This window comes from Narcine bancroftii, chromosome 5 (assembly GCF_036971445.1).
Source record: "Narcine bancroftii isolate sNarBan1 chromosome 5, sNarBan1.hap1, whole genome shotgun sequence".
Classification (NCBI taxonomy): Eukaryota; Metazoa; Chordata; class Chondrichthyes; order Torpediniformes; family Narcinidae; genus Narcine; species Narcine bancroftii.
Genome location: NC_091473.1, coordinates 166,892,199 through 166,913,760, shown reverse-complemented (window position 1 = coordinate 166,913,760; position 21,562 = coordinate 166,892,199). Strand labels below are relative to the sequence as shown.

Sequence of the window (21,562 nt, the reverse complement as noted above, 5' to 3'; positions counted from 1 at the left end):
GTAGATTGATTTCCTTGTTCAATTTCCAGGGCGTTCTTGGGCATATTTGTAATATTAGTTGTCAAGAAAACAGTTAATGCTGACATCATCTGCTGTATACTTAAGGGGATGCTTGATTAGAAGTTCATCTCCAAAAGGAAAATATTAACCTTCCCATTCTAAAATTTTGTTTGCATTGAAGAGGTTATTGTCCCTTAAAATAGGTAGAAAATTTTATATTCCAGATTAAAAGCAAGACAGTTGCACTTGGGTATCCAAATTGAACTTCTGCTTAAGTATTATTTTTTATTCACACATACAGCACGGTAACAGGCCATTTCAGGCCACGTGTCTATGCCGCCCAATTTTCTTTACACCCAAATTAACTTACACACCACCCCCCCCCCCCCCCCCCCCGGGTACATTTTGAATGGTGGGAGGAAACTGGAGTCCCTGGGGAAAACCCACGTAGACCCACGATGAGAACATATAAACTCCTTACAGTTATCGCAGGTTTCAAACCCTAGTCCTGGTCGCTGGCACTGTAAAGGCATTGCGCTAACCACTACACTTTTACATTAAAATGTTTTGATTCAATATAGAGCAAAAATTAAAGAAAAAGATTGTAGTTACAGAATGTGTTGCCCAAGCTAAAGATTACAATATATAGAATACAATTTTTCCCAAATAATGGTTACTATTTCATTGAGGGAGTCAAATAATTGAATTGGACTGAAGCACGATTTTCATTTCAACTCAACTCGTCCACACTGACCAAGTTGCCCATCTAAACTGGTTCCATTTGCCTGCATTTGAACTATATCCCTTCTGAACCTTACCTAACTGTACCTATTGTTAAAAAAAATTAACTTCCTGCCTGTCCCCTTGGGTACCCTGTAAATCTTTCCCCTCTCACCTTGAGTCAATGTACTCTAGTTTTAAACTCTCTTGCCTTGAAATAGACGGAACATCCATCTTATCTATACCCCTCATGACTTTAAAAGACCATCACTCATCCTCCTCAGGGACAGGGAAAAATCACCAGTCTATCCAGCTTTTCCTTAGAACTCAAGATTTCCAGTTCTACTAATATCCTAGTGAATCCTTCCTGCACTTTTTCCAGCTTAATGATGTCTTATAACTTTGTTATGAGTCCAGAGGACCCCAAAACCTAGCAGAAGTAGAAATTCACCAAAACAAATAAAAACAAAAGTTGCTTTAAAATCTTTAAACATGAAAACAGAATCACACTTTAAATTATCACTATTGACTTAACCTAACATAACCCCCTTCTAATTCTAAGCACACGTGTTTGTTTGTAATGTGCATATGCTCAGGGAAGTCCTTTGATTTACAGTCTATTCTCACTTCTCACTCCTCCAAGTTCACCGGTATCAGGCAATTCTTATACTGCGCACAGAATTTAACAGTTATGAATTTTCACTAGGCTCAGGTGCTTGAAGGTAAATGGTTACTGCTCAGGAAAGTTCTCGCTGGTTTCAGAGAGAGAAATTTGTTGCTCATTGGACAAACAAACTGATCTCCCACCATCAGTCGCTTCAGTGCCTTGCCGAAGAAACCTGCCCCATCATGAGTTTTCTAAATGATAACCTCTTCTTTCAGGACACCACAGAGTTCCTCTTGTTTCCCTTATTTCAGGAGAAACACTTTAGCCAGCCATTTCCTCTTGTAAGGATCACAAGGGTTTTGAACAGGCTGAACTCAGAACTCACAACCTATCTATCTTCAAAATAGTGTTTTAACAACCCTGCCAGCTTGTCATGTTACTTGCAGTCTCCAAAAGCCACTGCAGAACTCGGCTCTCTCTCTCTCTTTCTCTCTCTCTCTCTCTTTCTCTCTCTCTCTCTCTTTCTCTCTCTTCCCCCCCCCACCCCAAAGAATCACGTTTTTTTCTCTCTGTTTGCAAAACCACATGACCCCTCTTAGAATAGCAAACTGCAACCAGACAGATTGTTGGCACCAGAATCAGTTTTTTGAGCCTGGCAATCTGTTGCTTTAAAGACAATAGTCCATTTATTCCCCAACATCAGTCCAATTAGCACCTACTTGTGATGTCCCCATTCTTCAAAGTTTCCGTAAAGTCACTGTGGACATGACGTCTCTGCCTATGCATAGCTCTTGCACTTCAAATGAGATGTCTTTTTGTGAAATGTTAATATCTGTCTGTGAAGTGACCTATACTAAACCCCCACAATCTATCTCTTTTAAAGACATTAATATAAAATATAATATACCCCATAACAACTTCAATAGCTGACACACTAAAACTACACACAACACCAAGTGTGACTCAACAATGTCATCCGGAGCTGAAACATGATGCTCTAACTCTATTCCACAATCCTGATGGAAGAAGGCACGCATGAAAATGCCACCTTCACCACCCTGTGTTTAGGGGAAATGTATACTTGTACTCCAAGGTGTCTGTGTTGTACAGCATTCTCCAGGTCCTACCATTTTCTGCTCGAGTCCTGTTCTAGTTTAACCTTTGCATTTGTTCAAGTTAATTCCATCCATCATTCCTTAGCACACTTTCACACAAGCAACAATATAATAATATTGACTCGGAAATCTGTTCTGATATTATTTATTCAGGATAATATCCTGACCTGTGTGCTGCCTCCCTGGTGCAAGGGTATGAGATATCACAAATCGGGTCCAAAATATTCTGAGAGGAGAGGGAGAGCAGCCTGATGTCTTGGTACATGTGGGTACAAACGACATTGACAAGAAAAGGGAGGAGGTAATGAAAAGGGATTACAGTGAGCTGGGACGAAAGCTGAAAGACAGGAATGCTAGGGTGATGATCTCGGGATTACTATCTGTTCCAAATGCAAGTGATGAAAAGAATGTAAGGATAAGGAAAATGAACATGTGGCTGAGGTGCTGGTGTACAAGGCAAGGATTTGGCTTCTTGGATCATTGGGATCTCTTTTGGGGAAGGCATGATCTTTACAAGAGGGACGGGTTGCACCTAAATCCAAAAGGTGTCAACATTTTGGCAAGTATGTTTGGTACAGCAGTGGGGCAAGGTTTAAACTAATTTGGCAGGGGTATAGAAACCAGAGTGATAGGGAAAAGGGTAGGGAAGATAAAGTAATGGCCAGGAAAAGTAAAATAGGAAAAGTAATGTTGGGAGGAGAAAGTAAAAAATCAGATGGTGCAGTGAGTTTTCGGGTCAATGATAGTCTTAAGAAAATTACAAAGAAAAATAGTGGGCAGAAAAATCAAAAGAAAAGGTTACAGAAGTCACTAGATATTAAAAGGACAAAAAGCATGAGGGCACTTTATCTGAATGCCCGCAGTATTAGAAATAAGGTTAGTGAACTTGAGGCGCAAATCGGTACCCATGCCTACGATTTGGTAGCCATCACGGAAACATGGCTACAAGGTGACCCTAAATGGGAATTAAACTTTCAAGGATATCAGGTGGTGCAAAGTGATAGACAGGATGGTAAGGGAGGTGGAGTTGCACTCTTAATCAAAGATGCGCTCCAGGCAGTAGTGAGGGATGATATAAGATCTAAAGAGCATAATGTTGAGTCCATTTGGGTAGAGATAAAGAATAACAAAGGGAAAAAATTATTGGTGGGTGTTATCTATCGCCCACCAAATAACAATAGTTTAATGGCACAGGAAATAAATAGAAAGATAAGTGAGGCATGTAATAATGATACGGCAGTTGTCATGGGGGACTTTAACTTCCACATAGATTGGGAAAATCAAGTTGGTCGTGGGAGTCTGGAAGAGGACTTCATAGAATGCATCTGCGATAGCTTTCTTGAGCAGCATGTTAAGGAACCCACAAGAGAAAATGCTCTCCTGGATCTAGTGTTGTGCAATGAGATAGGTAGAGTAAATGATGTAATAGTCAGAGACCATCTGGGAAATAGCGATCATAGTATGATTGAATTTCTCATTCAGATGGAAGGGGAAATAGTTAGATCTAAAACTAATATATTATGCTTAAACACGGGTGACTACCATAGGATGAAGGAGGAATTGGGCAAGTGGACTGGGAGCACAGACTAATTGATGAAACAGTTGAGGAACAGTGGAAGATTTTCAAAGAAATATTTTGTAATGCTCAACAAAAATATATTCCGGTCAGGAAAAAGGGGGAAAAATCAACCATGGTTAACAAAGGAAATAAAGGAGAGTATAAAATTGAAGGCGCAGGTGTACAAAGCTGCAAAGAGCAGTGGGAAACTGGAAGATGGGGAAAACTTTAAGAGACAACAAGGGGTTACAAAGCGGGTAATAAGAAATGGGAAAAAGGATTATGAAAGTAAATTGGCACAAAATATAAAAACAAAAAGCAAAAAGTTTTATAAATATATAAAATGTAAGAGGGTGGCCAGAGTTAACATAAGACCCTTGGAGGATGAGAAAGGAAAAATGGTAGCAAAAAATGAGGGAATAGCCGAGGCATTAAACAAATATTTTGTGTCAGTCTTCACGGTGGAAGACACGTCCAGCATGCCCAAGTGCGGAGTTAAGGATGCGAATGTGGGGGAGGGCCTTGATAAGATAGTTGTTACAAAGGAAGTAGTGATGGAGAAACTAATGGGACTAAAGCTAGACAAATCACCTGGTCCTGATGATATGCATCCAAGGGTTCTGAAGGAAATGGCAGAAGTTATAGTTGATGCATTGCTGGTCATATACCAAAATTCCTTGGATTCTGGGCAGGTCCCGGCAGACTGGAAGACAGCAAATGTCACGCCACTTTTTAAGAAGGGATGTAGGCAGAAGACTGGAAATTATCGGCCAATTAGCTTGATGTCTGTAGTTGGAAAAATGCTTGAAGCCGTCATTAAAGATGAAATAGTGAAACTTTTGGAACGTATGGGTTCAATCAGGCAGAAGCAGCATGGTTTTAGAAAGGAAAGATCTTGTTTGACAAACTTGTTAGGATTCTTTGAGGATATAATGGGTGCGGTGGATAGAGGAGAACAGGTTGATGATGTTGTATATTTGGATTTTCAGAAAGCGTTTGATAAGGTGCCGCACAAGAGACTTCTCAGTAAGTTGCAGGAAAGTGGAGTCCGGAGAAGTATATTGGCTTGGATTGAAAATTGGTTGTCTGACAGGAGGCAGAGAGTCGGGATAAATGGGAGTTTTTCAGGTTGGCAGAGAGTAGTAAGTGGGGTGCCGCAGGGGTCAGTGTTAGGCCCACAACTGTTCATCACTTACATTGATGACTTGGAGAAGGGGACAAAAGGTGGTGTAGCCAAATTTGCGGATGACACCAAATTGAGTGGAAGAGCAAATTGTAATGAGGATGTGGAGAGTCTGCAGAGGGATATAGTTAAGCTGGATGAGTGGGCAAAGGTCTGGCAGATGGAGTACAATGTTGGTAAGTTTGAGGTTATCCACTTTGGCAAGAAAAATAAAAGAGCTGAATATTATTTAAAGGGTGTAAAACTACAGCATGCTGTTGTGCAGAGGGACTTGGGAGTGCTTGTGCATGAATCGCAAAAAGTTAGGTTGCAGGTGCAGCAGGTTATTAAGAAGGCAAATGGAATGTTGGCCTTCATCGCAAGAGGAATTGAATTCAGGAGTAGGGAGGTAATGTTGCAACTGTATAAGGTACTGGTGAGACCGCACCTGTAGTACTGTGTCCAGTTCTGGTCTCCATATTTGAGGAAGGATATACTGGCTTTGGAGACGGTCCAGAGGAGGTTGACTAAGTTGATCCCTGGGATGAAGGGGTTGACTTATGATGAAAGATTAAATCGTCTAGGATTGTATTCGCTCGAGTTCAGAAGAATGAGAGGAGATCTTATAGAAACATATAGGATTATGAAGGGTATGGATAGGATAGATGTAGGAAGGTGTTTTGAGCTGGCTGGGGAAACTAAAACGAGAGCACACAGTCTGAAGATTCGGGGAGTAGATTTAGGACAGAGATGAGGAAAAATAGTTTTTCCCAGAGAGTAGTGAATGTTTGGAATTCTCTAACCAGGGAAGTGGTTGAGGCTGCCTCATTAAACATATTTAAAATTCGGTTAGATAAATTTTTACATGATATAGGGGATATGGGGAGAAGGCAGGTAGGTGGAGTTAGGTCATAAATTAGATCAGCCATGATCGTATTGAATGGTGGAGCAGGCTCGATGGGACATTTTTGGCCTAGTCCTGTTCCTACTTCCTATGTTGCTATGACCTGGAATGAAGAATCCTCCAATATCTCCTTGCCCTTCCCCCACCCCAATCCCCACTCCTCTTTCAGAGTAGTGGTACAAGGTCTTTTACACCGTGCATGGGAGCAGACATGCTGTTTGGTTTTAGATTTTATTCAGGAGGCAGCTGCTCCCACAGAGTGTCACTCCTTCCCTACTGCAATGGATATGTTAGCCTAGATTCATGAGTAAAATTCTCTTGCCTGGGACTTGAATCCAATCTTCTGTCTCAGTTACTAAAGTGCTTTGCAAGAAGATAGATTTCTAGTTTTTCAATACTTTGCAATAATGTTTGTACAATATATGTGCAAATTTCATGCCAAGATTTGGAAAAAGTGATTTACTACAAAACATTGGGATGTTTTCCTTGCTAATTTATGTTGCTGGGGAACAATTTAAGGGAATCCAAGTTCCTATAATACTTTTCAGTATTGATAGGAACTTAGAAAAACTGCAGGGGAAAAAATATATAGCTAATAAAATTTGATTCTATCTTACCAATAAATTTCTTCTGACTAGCAAATTAATTTTGTTTCTGGTTAATTTTTTTTTGTATAGCATTTCCCCCTTGGTGGTGATGATGAGGTTATGACCTCCACCCTACAACAATTTGCACAAATGATAGATGAAGTAAGTAGCAGCTCAGATTGTTTAAATTAGAGTTCAAAATGTCAGTTAATTTTACTGTAAAACCCCTAGTATCCAGAACCTATGAGGATTGATAGATGCTGGAGAAGTGCATTTCCGGTTATTTGGGACTTACTCTTACAATGCCTAACTATTACACCTGCATTAAGAATAAACAGTTGAAAAGACATACACTGTACTTGCACTGAACAAACCACTTGCATGAATATATGAACCGTAAAGCGATTTATTTTATTTTCAGTCATATTCTTTGAAAACATTTAATCGTTGGTGCATCTGCAGGTTCCTCCCCTTCCACAGAGCCGCCCAAAAGATGAATAATAACATTATAGATAATTAACCCCCTCCTCCCCAAATTTACAGATAAAGCCTCTGACTGCAGCAACTCAGTAATTACTAAGCAGGGATAAGGAGTTACCCAACTACCAGTGGCATCAATGGACTCTTCATTCTGGGTGACACCATTGCTGCTTCACACAATTTGATTCAAACGGTTGCAATGAGCAAACCACGATCAAGGGACTCCACTGGGTGAATATTTGCTCCCACTTTCACCAAAGGATTATGACTGGGGTAGCCAAACTTGCTTCACACTAGAGGCACACATGATAAATTCAGATGTTTGAGTCCTTCCTGCAAGACATGAAAAAAATATTACATGCATGTTTTTACTCTTAGATGTACATTTTGTTTCAATATTATAAATATTCAGAATTACACGTATGTAATAATATTTATTGATGTATGTAGTTTTAAAACTTCTATTAGTTTACTTTAATCAAAAAAATACATCTATACGTACCAAATATTTTCAAAATCCAGACTGATTATTATGAATCTCCATCTTGGCTGTAAGTTGTCAAGGATGAACGAAATTAGCTCTGTCAAGTGTTGATTTGTAAGGATTGCCCAATGCTTTGATTTCACAAACTTCATTACAGAGTCAAGTGATTCACAGCAGCATGAAGTGCAGAACATTGAGATGAGTCACACACTGGCTTTCTTCAGTTCAGGATATTTTATTTTTGGAACTTGCTTCCAGAACTTGATTGTAGACTGGGATTTATAGATCATCTTCAGATCCAGGTCCTCCTGTAATTCCATTAGTTCCATTTCAGTCACAGATGAATCTGTAACCAGAACACAGAATTGGACAACCATCATCGATCTCATCAAACATGAATGGATTTACAAGAAAGGCGAAGCAGGGCTTCGGCTTCTTCAAGTCCTTAAATCTGGCAAGAAATTATCAAGCAGTCCTTGTAATTTATCTTTGTATTCTTCCAGTTTGTGATCTTTTATTTCAGTATCAGGGAATGTACTTACTCTTCTTTGGAGATGAGGAAGGTGACTGAAGTTTCTTGATAGTATGTGTCTTTGAAAAACTCTTATTCTGAAAGCTGAAAATTGTCTGAGTAAGTCCATGACAATTCTATCCTTGCCTTTTGGAGCCAAATTGAGATTTGTAGATTATTCATTATATCAGTAAAGAAATCAGATCTTGCATACATTTCTCATTTTCCAGTTGAGGATAGAATCTTTTCTTTTTTTCAAGAAAAGTAATAATATGCTCCAACAGATCCACAAACCTACTCAAGATATTGATGATTGACAACCACTTCACACTGCTGTAGAGAGACATCACTGGGTTTATCTTCAAGCTCCTATTCTTCAATAGACTTTTTGAAGTGTCGGTGGGTTTTCCAATTTAAGTGCATAAAATTGACAATTTCAAGGGCGGATTTCATGACAGTATTTGGGACGTCGGGAGCTTGGATGGGCAGGCAGCCGGGGCATCTGGAGCTCGGATGGGAGGGCAGCTGGGGCCTAGGCGAGTGTCCATGGCTGGGATGTTGGGAGCTCCAGTGGGCATGCTGCCGTGGTGTCGGGACCTCAGATGGATTGGTGGCTGGGGCATCAGGAGTTCAGCTGGGCAGGTGGCCGGGGCATCTGGAGCATGGATGGGAGGGTGGCCGGAGCCTAGGTGAGAGTCTGCAGCTGGGATGTCGGGATCTCCAGTGGGCAGGCGGCCAGGGTGTTGGGAGCTCAGATGGACGGTTGATCGTGACATCGCGAGCTCAGAAGGGCGGGTAGCCAGGGTGTTGTGAGCCTGGATGGGTGGGTGGCTGAGGGCATTGTATTCTTGGATGGGTGGGTGGCTGGGGCATCGGGAGCTTAGATGGTCTCAGCCAACTCATTTCTGAGACAATGTGGCCTGTGAGTCAAGGCTTGGCCAACCCTGGTTATGTTCAGAGAACATAATACTTTTACAATTTTAAATGCATTTTTTTACCTATTATTTTATTCATTTATTTAAAAATTTATTTTCCTTGGGGGTTTTTTTGCCAGTTGCTAGAGGCCATCACTTCCTTGAATTCTGGATACCAGGGTTTTACTGAACTAACCAAGCAATTCAGTATGAATGGAATAGGAGAACAGCTATCTGTTAATAGCTCAATTTTCTTTTGTGTGAACATCAATTTGCCTTGCCATGAAGAAGATTTGCTGTTATATTTCACAACATAACTGTGAATGTTTTAGAAAGTGAGATGCCAATTGCATGAGGCATTTTCTGGAAGTTCTCTGCTTCTGTACTTAACAGTGACATATAATATCTTGATAAAATTGATAATAAATTCGGAACGGAGCTACTAAATTTAATACCTTCAACATGCACGGATCATCAAACAATATTTTTACTTCCTTCATTTTAGCATTGTTTACTTGTGTGACATAATATATTAAGATTCATTGTCGAATTCACTGTTTAATTTGACAATCATACAAGATTAAAGCATACTAACAGGCTTATAAGTATACATTAATGTTTATAGACAAACATTCAAGGCATGTTAAATACTGTATATTTGTATTGGATTTAAAAAAAAACTAAGTAGTTGTGAGGAAGAAAGCTTTCAACTGCAGAAGGAGTAACCACTCTGCTCTGAGGGGCAACAATGTGCCAAATATAATAGGTCAGGAAAAACATGTATGATAATGCATTTGGGGAAGTACAGCAAGCCAATGGAGAGTAATGAAGGACATGGAGAAACATAGAGACCCGCAGATCCTTAAAGAAATCAAGGTTAATTTATAAAGGGGTTTAAACCTTTTTGAGGTGCTTTCCTTAATAAGCTGAAATACCGTATTTTTACACATATAATGCACACATTATATATGTATTTTGCAAACCAGATACCTCCTCGTGAGTTATATGCATGTGCGCACTATATGAGAATATTTTTACATGTTGAAAGAACGCACGCAATAGCGGCATGGAAAAGTTGAACCAGCAATTTATAGCGAGCGTGGAAATATAATAGCAGCATTGAAAGAACATGCAACGTGAATAACGGCTCTGGGAAAGATGCGCCGGCAGTTCATTGTGAGCATGAGAATATTATAATGAGTAAGAGAATATAATAGCAGCAATGAAAGAATGGGCAATGAAACAACGGGCATGGGAAATTTTGATCTTGAGAATATCTCTTTGTGCTGAATGCCATGTCCTATAAACAGAATATTCTGCACCTTATCAATGTTAATTGCCCAGACCCGCCCCTAAGAGAAGAGATTAACATACCAAGTCCCTCTGATTTGAGACAGCATTAGAATTAAAATCCTGCTTAAGTCTGAAGCCTGTCTTTGATCTATTTATTGATTCTTCTCCAAAGCTTGTTAATGAGTTGAAGCAGGATATCATCTATATAATGGGCCTTTGACACCTCTGGGAGAAGTTGATTGGTTGTTAATTATGGGAGATTAACTGTGTCCTATTTAAATGCAAATTGCTTTTTGCCAGTTTGAATTTGGAATACTACATCTGCGCATTATATGTGTGTGCGTGTTATATGAAAATATTTTTTACACATTTTATGATTTTCTGCACGTTATTTATGTGTGCATTATATGCATGTGCATGTTCTATGAGTGAAAATATGGTATATAATAAAACAGCATGGAGATTATGCTGGAACTGTATACAAAATCTGCAGTTTGAGTTCTCCCTGCATGAGAAAGGATGTTTGGAAAGATCGTGGAGGATAAGAAAAAATATAAGGAATTATTGAATAAATTGTTATTTGGAACAGTGTGGGCTGATTTAAGTCAAAATGTTCAAGATAAAGGGTGTGGTCAGTTTGCCTTGGGGCTTAGGAAAGCTGAGATAAGTTCTCTCCAAATAACTAAACATCAGAAAGATAAGTTCCTGGATAGCAATAATATAAACCTATGATTTTTTTTTAAACAAATTCCTCATCTGGTATCTGAATTAAGTCAGTGAATCATTGAATGTGATCCAGAATTTAATGCTGAATGTATTTTCTGTGATCTCCAGATTGTTTGAAACTCTCTAATGCTCTGTTTTGCTTGCATGGAAAAACTAAATTTAAGACAATCGTTAGATTCTTGTAATTTGCTTTCAAGCTCAGTTCCTGCCATGCTGTACTTTCAACACAATTAGCTGATGCCATGATGTTCCCTATTACACAGTTTAAGGAAAAAGATTTAAAAGGTATGAAATTGCATTTACTATACTAAATGGTAATAGTCATCTCCTGCACTTATTTAGTTGCGTGTCTATGCAAATACAGAATGTTTAAAAATAGAAAATGTTTTGGTATGTGGATGCTTCATAAAGCTATCATATCTATGTTCACTTGAAAGAATGGTGGAGAAAAAAAATGGAGCATTTGCACTTCTATAGTGTCCTATGTAATTGTTCAGACTGTCATCTGAAAGATCTTGGTTTCAACAACATAACACTTTTTTGGTACTACAATGAACCATGTACAAATTCTGATTGGAGTTTATACGTTTGACCTGATTGAAAATACTGTCATAATAACAATATAATACATATTAAATAGGAATAAAATCAGTCAAATTATGATCAACACCTCTTAACAATAGCATGTCCTTTGTTTGCAGAAATATTAACCCTAAATGAAGTCTTTGCTCTAGCTAGTCATGGTGAGTGTTATTTTCAGTCGTTAAACTCTGAATTTATAACTATCCATATAGAATATCTTTTATTAATTGAGTACTCTGCATCAACATGAGAGAGGGTAGTTCTATACCTGCTCATTTTTGCCTAACAAGTTTCAAATCCATTCATATGGTTTTTATTTTGTGGATTGACTTTTTTTTAGTATCTGCTGCCCTGCTGGTTTGCAATTGACAAGAGAACTGATTCATTTGAATTCAGTAATACTGAAACTGTTCGTTAGGGCATAAAGGCTGCAGTTTCTAATTAAATATGATATACAATATGTTTAGACCTAATCATTAAAATTCAGCTGTTAGTAATTATTGGGAAGAGAGGACAAAAATTTTTGGGTTTTTTTTAAAATAGGTAAAAGCATTTCTTTATACAGTTGACGCCTGTGAAATAGTTGCTTTTGTACTCCCAATGGGACCTTGATTGAATAGCTTCTGGAGTTATTCATGATTTAAGTATGACTATGAAATAGAATGTCACTTTTTCCTTTTATTCTTTATTATAAACTCCCAATTTATTATTGTAGTTAAACTGTCCTGATCTATTTAACCCACAGATCATGACATGGCTGTTAACAAATACAGTAGACTATCCAAGCGCAGGGAGAATGAAAAGGTATGTAACTTGCTTTTGAATTCAGTTCCAAACAAAATTATCTTTCACATTCAGCTGCAAATTTTACGGTTTACTAACTAAAAAAACTCGTTACAATATTTAGATGAGCTTATTGCAGGGTAACATAGCTGTAAGCCTTTTGAATACCTCCACTCAGGGCACTGAATGTTAGTTATCTGCGCTAGTCAATGTATTGGCAGTCTGATAAATGTGGCTTTTTAAAATTATTCTTTGTTAACAGATAAAAATAGAAATAACTGAAGATTTGTACACATCCAGAAAGAAGCAACACCAGACTATGATGCACTATTTTACTGCTCTGAATACACTACAGTACAAGAAAAAGATTGCACTTCTGGAACCTCTTCTTGGCTATATGCAAGCTCAGGTCTGTTAACATTGAATGCGCCATGAAATAAAAACTATTCTATTGATTCATATCCTTATTTAAGTTGTTAATTTTCCAAATAAAATCTATCTTAGTATTTGGGATTTCACTCAAAAAATATCTAACTCGAGTAATTTCAGGTGGACAGACTTGTCAATTGACGATTCACTTGAGCAGTACAAGCTTAGAGTTGTAAATGGGCTATATAATTAGAAATTGGACTCTTTAGGTGCGAGTGCAATGTTACATGAAATGCTACAATCAGATGATATCCCATTAAAATATTGTGAGCCAGGTTATTAACAAGCATGCCAGGGTTGGTGGTGTAATGTTAAATTATAATCTGTACAGACCTGACAGGAACTTTGCAATTTATCACAGCAGCTACCATTTTTGTGCACCAATTAAATAAAACTCCCTATAGCATCAAGATAGCTGTAGCTTGTACATGGTACTGTGGAGGCGAGGTTGTAGAGAGGACTCCAAGGTTTTGAAGTTTACATTGAATGAAGTGACCTATCCTGAGGGAGAATCCATATACAGCCACGTTGGAAGAATATCATGACCACCAGAAATGTGAAATTGTTTTCTAGCACAATTATTCCTGCTTCTTAAATGTTGACACTCTGACAAGGATGTGGTCGCAACAATCGAAACTAGAAGTGCCTGATTTATTTCCAGGATTGGACTGATTTCACATTGAAATAATTGCTCATACAGGTTACAGGAAATCTGGATCTCAGCATTGCAAAGCTTCTACTAATGCATCTGATTTCTATCCATTAGTGTTTTAAACTCTGTACTGTGCTGACGGTGTTCCTTGTTTGACACTTCAAAAATATTATCAAGAGTTCATTATTTACTAATCAAAATTGTTAGTTTGGTCAAATAATCATGGCTCGGTATGATTCTGTATCTCAACATGAGTCCAAAATAAATTTTGGGTCCAACTCAGTGTAATGCTCTGAGGGAAGTGAATCCCTGGAATTGGAAGCTGGATTATTAGTAGTATTTAAAGCATAGGTGGATAAATATTTGAGAGATTGAAGATTAGAAGGGTATGGAGAAAAGGCACAGAAGGGAAGAAGCCATCATAAATTAATTCATGATCATATTAAATGGCAAGGCAAGCTTGAATGGCCTGATGGCCTACTCCCACTCCTACTTTCTTCTTTATTTTACTACAATATTCTAATAACAAATAAAAATATTATATAAAGCTTGATGCTTCTCCATAAATGCACTAATTTATTTTTATTATTTGTTTCAGATAAATTTCTTCAAGATGGGTTCTGAGCATATGAGCCAACAACTGGAAGAATTCTTAACAAATATTGGCACTAGTGTGCAGGGGTATGTAATTATTGCCATTTGCAGAAGCTATTTATTAGTTATATCCTCTTCATACATTAAAATCTTTTATATTTGCCATGATTCTTCTAGTTGGTCCATTTTCTTTTGAGTTCCTGATAAGAGTATTATAACAGCTGAGAATTTGAGGACAGTAGTAAAGTAAAGATACTTGCTGCTGATCTAAAAATACCGCTCAAAAGAATGCAGCAATATTTGGTGCAGATTTTGCTTTTCCTTTGGTACCCAGCAGCACTGATGCCCTGCAGTTGATTTCACGAGGTGTTGTGTTGCGGGTTGAACAGCAAATAATAATGCATTATTTTCATGGCAGCAAACCTGGAATAATAATCACTAATGATAAAATATATATATTTTAAAAAAGACCAAAATAAGAATCGAGTCATGCAGGCAAAATTGTGGCTAAAGTTGAAATAATTTTTTAAAAATTATACCGTATTTCAGCATGTATGTCGAGCTTCAGATAAGATGGGTTGCCATTTTCAGCCTAATTTTCATGGTTTTATCATATATCGGACATATAAGACAATGCCCCCCCCCCCCCCCCCAAATTTCTGCAAGGAACGTGCCGGAGACTGGTGTCCAGGCCTCCCAGCAACAACCTAAACTTTGTTACAACACCTCAATCGCCGAGTAACAAATCTGTAAGTTAAGCAAGCAAGTAAAACCAGTGCTTGGTCCAAGTCTTCAGCATCAGATGCGGTGCATCCGCATCGAAGAAGTTGCCTCGCTGCAGGAACCATGGGTATGTGTTGGCCTTGGGTATCTTGGGTTCATGGGCAGGAGTGGGAACCTTGGACTCTATAATTATAAAATGTCTGGGTGGGTCACGGCAGCGGTGGGGAGGTGTCGGGGAGTGGTAGCACTGGCGGTGGGGAGGTACTTGGGTCGTCTTGTATGCTGAATCTCGTCGAGCAATTTTTTTTTAGTTGAATTTAAGGTGTGGCAGATTGCGCCACTTAATTCTCGAACCGTCGTTCGAGGGTTCTGACTCTTGAGAAGAGGATCCAAGCAGCTGACTAGCAGCACGAGGCTTGGCGGTTGTTTTTCCTCTCTCTGAGTCGGCAGGTGGGCTCTCATTTTCAACCATGGATATCGACATCTGTATTGAACTGTTGATTATTAAACTTGATGTTTGAACCGAATTGTTAAACAATTAAACTCAATGTTTGTATAACTCACAAACGACAACAAAGGTCTCATTTTTATATCTGGCATATGTCAACCCCTGATTTTTGAGTGCTTTTTGAGGGTTTCAGGACTTGACTTTTACGCCGAAATATATGGTATTTTCAAAGTCGTGTAGTATTGATATACTTATTGTGTTCCAAATATTACACATAATGAGTTTTGTTTGGAGCCAGAGAAGTATTCGACAGTAATTAAAATTTAACTTTATTGTAAAAACGTAGTTACAATTCTTTCATTCCGGAGTGAACAGTCTGAAATCAAAAGTCTTTACAGCAAGAAGAATTCATAAAAAATTGAATTTTTTATCAGACTAGAATTAAGGGCAGAAGTAGTCCACGTGACTCCTCTATTCTGCCTTTTTGATGAGATCAAGTTAACTAGCTATCTCTGCCCTTAAAATGTTCAGAAACATGTTTACCATCTTCTGAGGAAGAGAGATCCAAAAACCCATGACCCAAATCACCTTGTATGTCTTAGAAGAGTAATCCTTTATTTTTAAACAAGTGTCCCCTTTCAACCTCTCTACATCTGTCCTGTCAAAGCCCCACTGGATCTTAAATGTTTGAACATTCCCCTTCTCATTCTCCTAAGCAATAGGAGCAGGAGAAGGCCATCTAATCCATCGAGCCCACTCTGCCATTTGGTAAGATCGTGGCTGAATTATTCTTGCTGTGAAGAGTCTTGGTCAATTCCGCCTATTTGCCTTTTCCCCATAACTTTTAATTCCCCCGCAATGCAGAATTCAATCTAACTCTGTCTTAAAATTCTTGTCTTCGGGCTGCACGATTAGCATAGCAGCTAGCACAAGCTCACGTTTGCATGTTCTCCCCATGTCTGTGGATTTTCTTTGGGTGCTCCATTTTCCTCCCACCTTCCAAAATATGCAGGGTTGTAGGTTATTTTGGGTCTAATTGGGTGGCATGGATTTAACTGGCCGGAATTGGCTTCTACCATGTTGCAAATAAAATTTAAATATATTTAATGAGACAGCCTCTGCTGTTCCCTTGGGAAGAAAATTCCACAGATTCACTATTCTCTGGGAAAATCAGTTCAAACCTGTCTCCATCCTAAATCTACTCCCCTGATGCTTGAAGCTATGTCTTCTAGTTCTAGGCTTGTGTACCAGTGGAATTGACTTTCTTGCCACTGTCCTTTTCATAATTTTATGTTCCTGTAAGATTTTCCCCTCATTTTCTGAATTCCCCAGCAGAGACGTAGATAGGTTAAGTGAATATAGTCACAGGTAAATTAATTTCTCCTCATAGGCGAACCCCCCTCATGAATCAATCTGGTCTGCCTTTTCTACATCGCCTCCAAAGCCAATATTTTTTTTTCCAAGATACCAGACTGTATACATTACTCAAGGTGTGGCCTTGTTGTACAGTTGCAGCAGAATCTCCTTGCTCTTAAATTCAATCCTTCTAGTAGTGAAGGTCAACATTCCTTTTGCTTTCTTGATTACCTGTTGCTCTTGCAAACCATCCTTTTGCAATTCACGAACAAGCACTCCGAAGTCCGGCTGCCCAACAGCATACTGCAAATTTTCGCCATTTAAATAATAATCCGCTTTTCTTCTAAAGTGGACCTCCCATTTACCAACATTGCACTCCTTCTGCCAAACCCTTGCCCACTTACTTAACCTATCTATAACCATATAACCACACAGCACAGAACAGGCCAGTTTGGCCCTACTAGTCCATGCCGTAGCAAATCCCCACCCTCCTAGTCCCACTGACCAGCATCCGGTCCATACCCCTCTAATCCCCTCCTATCCATGTAACGATCCAGTCTTTCCTTAAATGTAACCAATGATCCCGCCTCGACTACGTCTGCTGGAAGCGCATTCCACATCCCCACCACCCTCTGCGTAAAGAAATTTCCCCTCATGTTCCCCTTATAATTTTCCCCCTTCAATCTTAAACCATGTCCTCTAGTTTGAATCTCCCCCTTTCTTAATTGAAAAAGCCTATCCACATTTACTCTGTCTGTCCCTTTTAAAATCTTAAACACCTCTATCAAGTCCCCTCTCAATCTTCTACGCTCCAGAGAAAAAAGCCCCAGTCTGCACAACCTTTCCCTGTAACTCAGACCCTGAAATCCTGTCAACATTCTCTGCACTCTCTCTATTTTGTTTATATCTTTCCTATAATTTGGTGACCAAAACTGTACACAGTACTCCAAATTTGGCCTCACCAATGCCTTGTACAATTTCATCATAACCTCCCTACTCTTGAATTCAATACTCCGATTTATGAAGGCCAACATTCCAAATGCCTTCTTCACCACACCATCTACCCGAGTATCAGCCTTGAGGGTACTATTTACCATCACTCCTAAATCCCTTTGTTGCTCTGCTCTCCTCAATAGTGATTGGTGGAAATCAAACAAGAATTGACAGGGAGGTTGCCAGGTGAATGTTTAAAACTTATAGGCAATGTTAAAATAAAGGGGCAGGCCATTTAAGATTAAAATTGAAAGTCATGAATACACCATCCAGATAGCTATGAACAGCAAACTATTCAAGGATGGAAGAAATGGATTTATGGATGAGGACTAAAATGTGTAAACCAATGATCTGATCAGCCAGCCATAACCTTACCAAAGACGTGTCCCTGATAATGGGTTTGAGCTTGAAAATGACATGGTTTCTCCACACCCCCCCCCCCCCCAAAGATGAACTCGAGAGTGTGATAATATTACTGAACAGGAAGTAAAACACAATGCTGGAGAAACTCAAGCAGGTCAAACAGTGTTCTTTATATAGCAAAGATAAAGATACAGAACCAATGTTTCAAGCTTATGTCTCTGCAAACTCTTTTAAGTGTCATCTGCAAATTTTGATAAGCAATAGTTGATCCCCCTTCCAAATTATTAATATATACAAGTCTAGTTTGTCCAATTTTTCTTCATTACACCATCCATCTATTTCAGGTATTAGTCTGGTAAGTCTTCCTCGAACTGTTTCCATAATAAGGACTAATAATGATCACTAGTACTGCAATTAAGGTCTTTCAGCTGTCTTTAAAAGTGATGCATAACCTTCCTGTTTTATTTAGTATCAATAAATAATAATCTTTTGTTGGCTTTCCAAATTACTTGTTGTAAACTATTACCTTGTCTAGCATTTAGGCTGTTTTCCCAGAATCCAGACCACTAATAGAGTCAACATTAAAGTGGTAATTATAGGAGAATGTACAGAAATATGTGTTAAGAGTATTGCTGTGCCAGGCCCCTGGTGTGAACCCTTGACCATTGCTGTGCTCGGAACCTGAATGCCAGGAACCTGTTAATTCAGAAATGAACCCGATGTTAATCCAAGATTAATATTAGGGCTGGGCTTGGGTGGATCAGTCCAGCGGTTTGGTGCTGTAATGTGGGCCATTACATGAGCTCCTGCTCCATCTGTAGGCAGACTGCCTAAATCCTGTGATTTCCCTTATGATCATCTGTTGAATGTAAAGGAAGTGTCTGTCTCCCCTTTCCCTCTTCCCAGAGATTTTTCAATAACAGAGCTCAATGTCTACTGCATTTCAGAGCACTAAAATTTTTCTCCTTTTAGATAATGTGCTTTTTAAAATTTTTCTGGCTGAAATAAATAATATTGCATTTTCCACATTATTTGCACACTTGATATCATAATGTGTTTTTTTTCCATAGGCAGCTTCTTTATGTCCTTTTCACAACTTGCCTTCCCAGCAATTTAACAATTAGAACCTTGTAGGATATCATTCATTGTATCTTACCACCTGTTAGCCAACAAATCATCTGTTCTCAGCAACACCATGTTAACCCCTAAATGGACTTCAGCCACACACATTTTGAAAAACAGGGATTAATGACAACTGTTTCTGGATTTCCATGTTTAACTACGTTCATGAAGAGTCCAGAAGTTGCTGTCGCTCTCACTGTTCTGGTAAATACCAGAAATTTTGTGTACTTTACTGATCTCTGGACCATATCTACAGTTTGAAGATTGGTTTTGCAAAACTTGCTGGTGAATATTTCTGTGATATATTTATAATTTCAAATTGATTGAGGATGTAGACCAGGGAGAATCATTTCATCAAATCAATTTTGTCTGGGCTTGGGAGAACATCAGTTAAACATATTGCCCTGATGATTGAATTGCATTAAAGGCATCTGGTGAGCATTGGGCTAAATGTTAATACGTTGGATGTTGTAAAGCCTGCTTGGATTCATGTGGATAATATCATTTGGTGCTTTCTGGAGGGCAGTTTCCTAGAAATCTATATAGAGTAGTATGATGAGAGAAATCAGAGATTATCACTTAATTTGGGCTGGAACACAGTAATTTCATCTGGAGCTTTTTGGAGCTTCCATAATTTGAACATCTGGATTTGAAGAGTTATTTGGCATATTATTTGGAGTAGACATTTGTAGCCAATATTTTAATACATTGAAATAATGATTTTAATCTTAACAGCATTACTAAAATTTGTTGTTAAATTATGTATAATTTTGTGAGGATTTCATTAAAATTCCTAACACTTACAACATTAATATTTAATACATTTCTAGTGTCCGAAGGGAAATGGAGACTGAACAGGAAATTATGCATCAAACTATTCAAGACCTGGAATTGGCCAGTGACTGTTTGTATCTTCCTGACCCAGATACTAAAATATTCAATGTAAACAGAAATCTAACTAGAAAAACTGGATATATGAATACAAGAAAGTAAGTATCAAATTTCAATGTTGAATTGCATTTGCATCCATAAGAAATAGTTGGAGTATGTGAAGCCGTAATCCATATCATATTTTTGTCATGGGCAAGACTTTACTCCTTTGAATTGATTTTCTGCAGATTGATTTTTTTTTTAACCACATGTGCCTCCATCTATTTTTTTCCTGCTCTTTTTTTTTAAAGAATTGCTTGTGTCAGATGGTTGATGCTATTTTGCCCTTTGTATATCAAGGTGCTTCTACTGGCTAAGTCTTCTCATTAATCAAACTGGGACATAGTTTTATAAAATTAGCCATGCAAGCAACTGGAGACAAAACAAATTGTATGCACTTAGAACTCTTTGTGCCATGTATTTTCTCCACATTAAATAATCTGCACATTTGGATTCCAGTAAAACTCGTTTGGTATCTTTCACCTGGGAAAGACATTATTACTTCACCCAAGGTGGGAACCTGATGCGGCAGGCTCGAGGTGATGTTGCAGGAGGCCTTGTCATGGATTTGGACAACTGCACTGTTATGGCTGTAGATTGTGATGACCGAAGATACTGCTTTCAAATCACAGCCTTTGATGGGAAAAAGTAAGAATTTTCCAAATCTATGATTGTTTTAACTTGCCATGTTATCGTTCAAAGAATGTATTGTTTTTAATCCTGCAAATGTGATTCATACTTTGGAGATTTTATTTGCAATATACAGCATGTTAACAGGCTCTCTTAGCGCATGAGCCCATACTGCCCAATTACATTCAATTAACCTACAACCCTGGTATGTTTTGAAGGGTGGGAGGAAGTCATGCAGACATGGGGAAAATGTACAAACTCCTTACAGACAGCGCGGGATTAAACCCCGGACCAAATCCTGGCGCTGTAATAGCGTTGCTCTAACCACTATGCTAACTGATAGAAGGTACTGTACATCGGTTAAACTGGAAGAGAAATTAGAAAGGCCTGTTCCGAAATGAACTTCAAAAAATGTAGTTGAATTGCAGACAGAACAGGTTGTGGGTCAGGGAATGTTGACATTTTTATTAGTAGCATTTTAATTTGCACGTCAATAGCAGAATGTCATGGAGTCTTGTGATGAGACGAAAACTATTTTGGTGTTTATCATGATGTTGAAGGATAGTTTCATCAGATGCAAGGATCGACAATGAGATAGACAACAGACTCGCCAAGGCAAATAGCGCCTTTGGAAGACTACACAAAAGAGTCTGGAAAAACAACCAACAGAAAAACCTCACAAAGATAAGCGTATACAGAGCCGTTGTCATACCCACACTCCTGTTCGGCTCCGAATCATGGGTCCGCTACGGGCACCACCTACGGCTCCTAGAACGCTTCCACCAGCGTTGTCTCCGCTCCATCCTCAACATCCATTGGAGCGCTTTCATCCCTAACGTCGAAGTACTCGAGATGGCAGAGGTCGACAGCATCGAGTCCACGCTGCTGAAGATCCA

At 38.7% G+C, this 21,562-nt stretch overlaps 1 protein-coding gene across 3 annotated transcripts in view; it reads left to right on the top strand.

Moving 5' to 3' along the window:
- appl1 (adaptor protein, phosphotyrosine interaction, PH domain and leucine zipper containing 1) overlaps positions 1-21,562 on the top strand; it is a 65,028-nt gene that overhangs the window by 4,983 nt on the left and 38,483 nt on the right. Inside the window, exons 4-11 of one of the 3 annotated variants that reach the window (XM_069939632.1) lie at positions 6,744-6,815; positions 11,259-11,346; positions 11,763-11,804; positions 12,389-12,447; positions 12,689-12,835; positions 14,106-14,188; positions 19,937-20,095; positions 20,496-20,684. In XM_069939632.1, the coding sequence (XP_069795733.1) occupies positions 6,744-6,815; positions 11,259-11,346; positions 11,763-11,804; positions 12,389-12,447; positions 12,689-12,835; positions 14,106-14,188; positions 19,937-20,095; positions 20,496-20,684 (839 nt within the window). Of the gene's footprint in view, positions 1-6,743; positions 6,816-7,873; positions 8,096-8,180; positions 8,249-11,258; positions 11,347-11,762; positions 11,805-12,388; positions 12,448-12,688; positions 12,836-14,105; positions 14,189-19,936; positions 20,096-20,495; positions 20,685-21,562 lie in introns of those variants that run through there. The other 2 variants (XM_069939633.1, XM_069939634.1) reach the window with 2 other exon arrangements.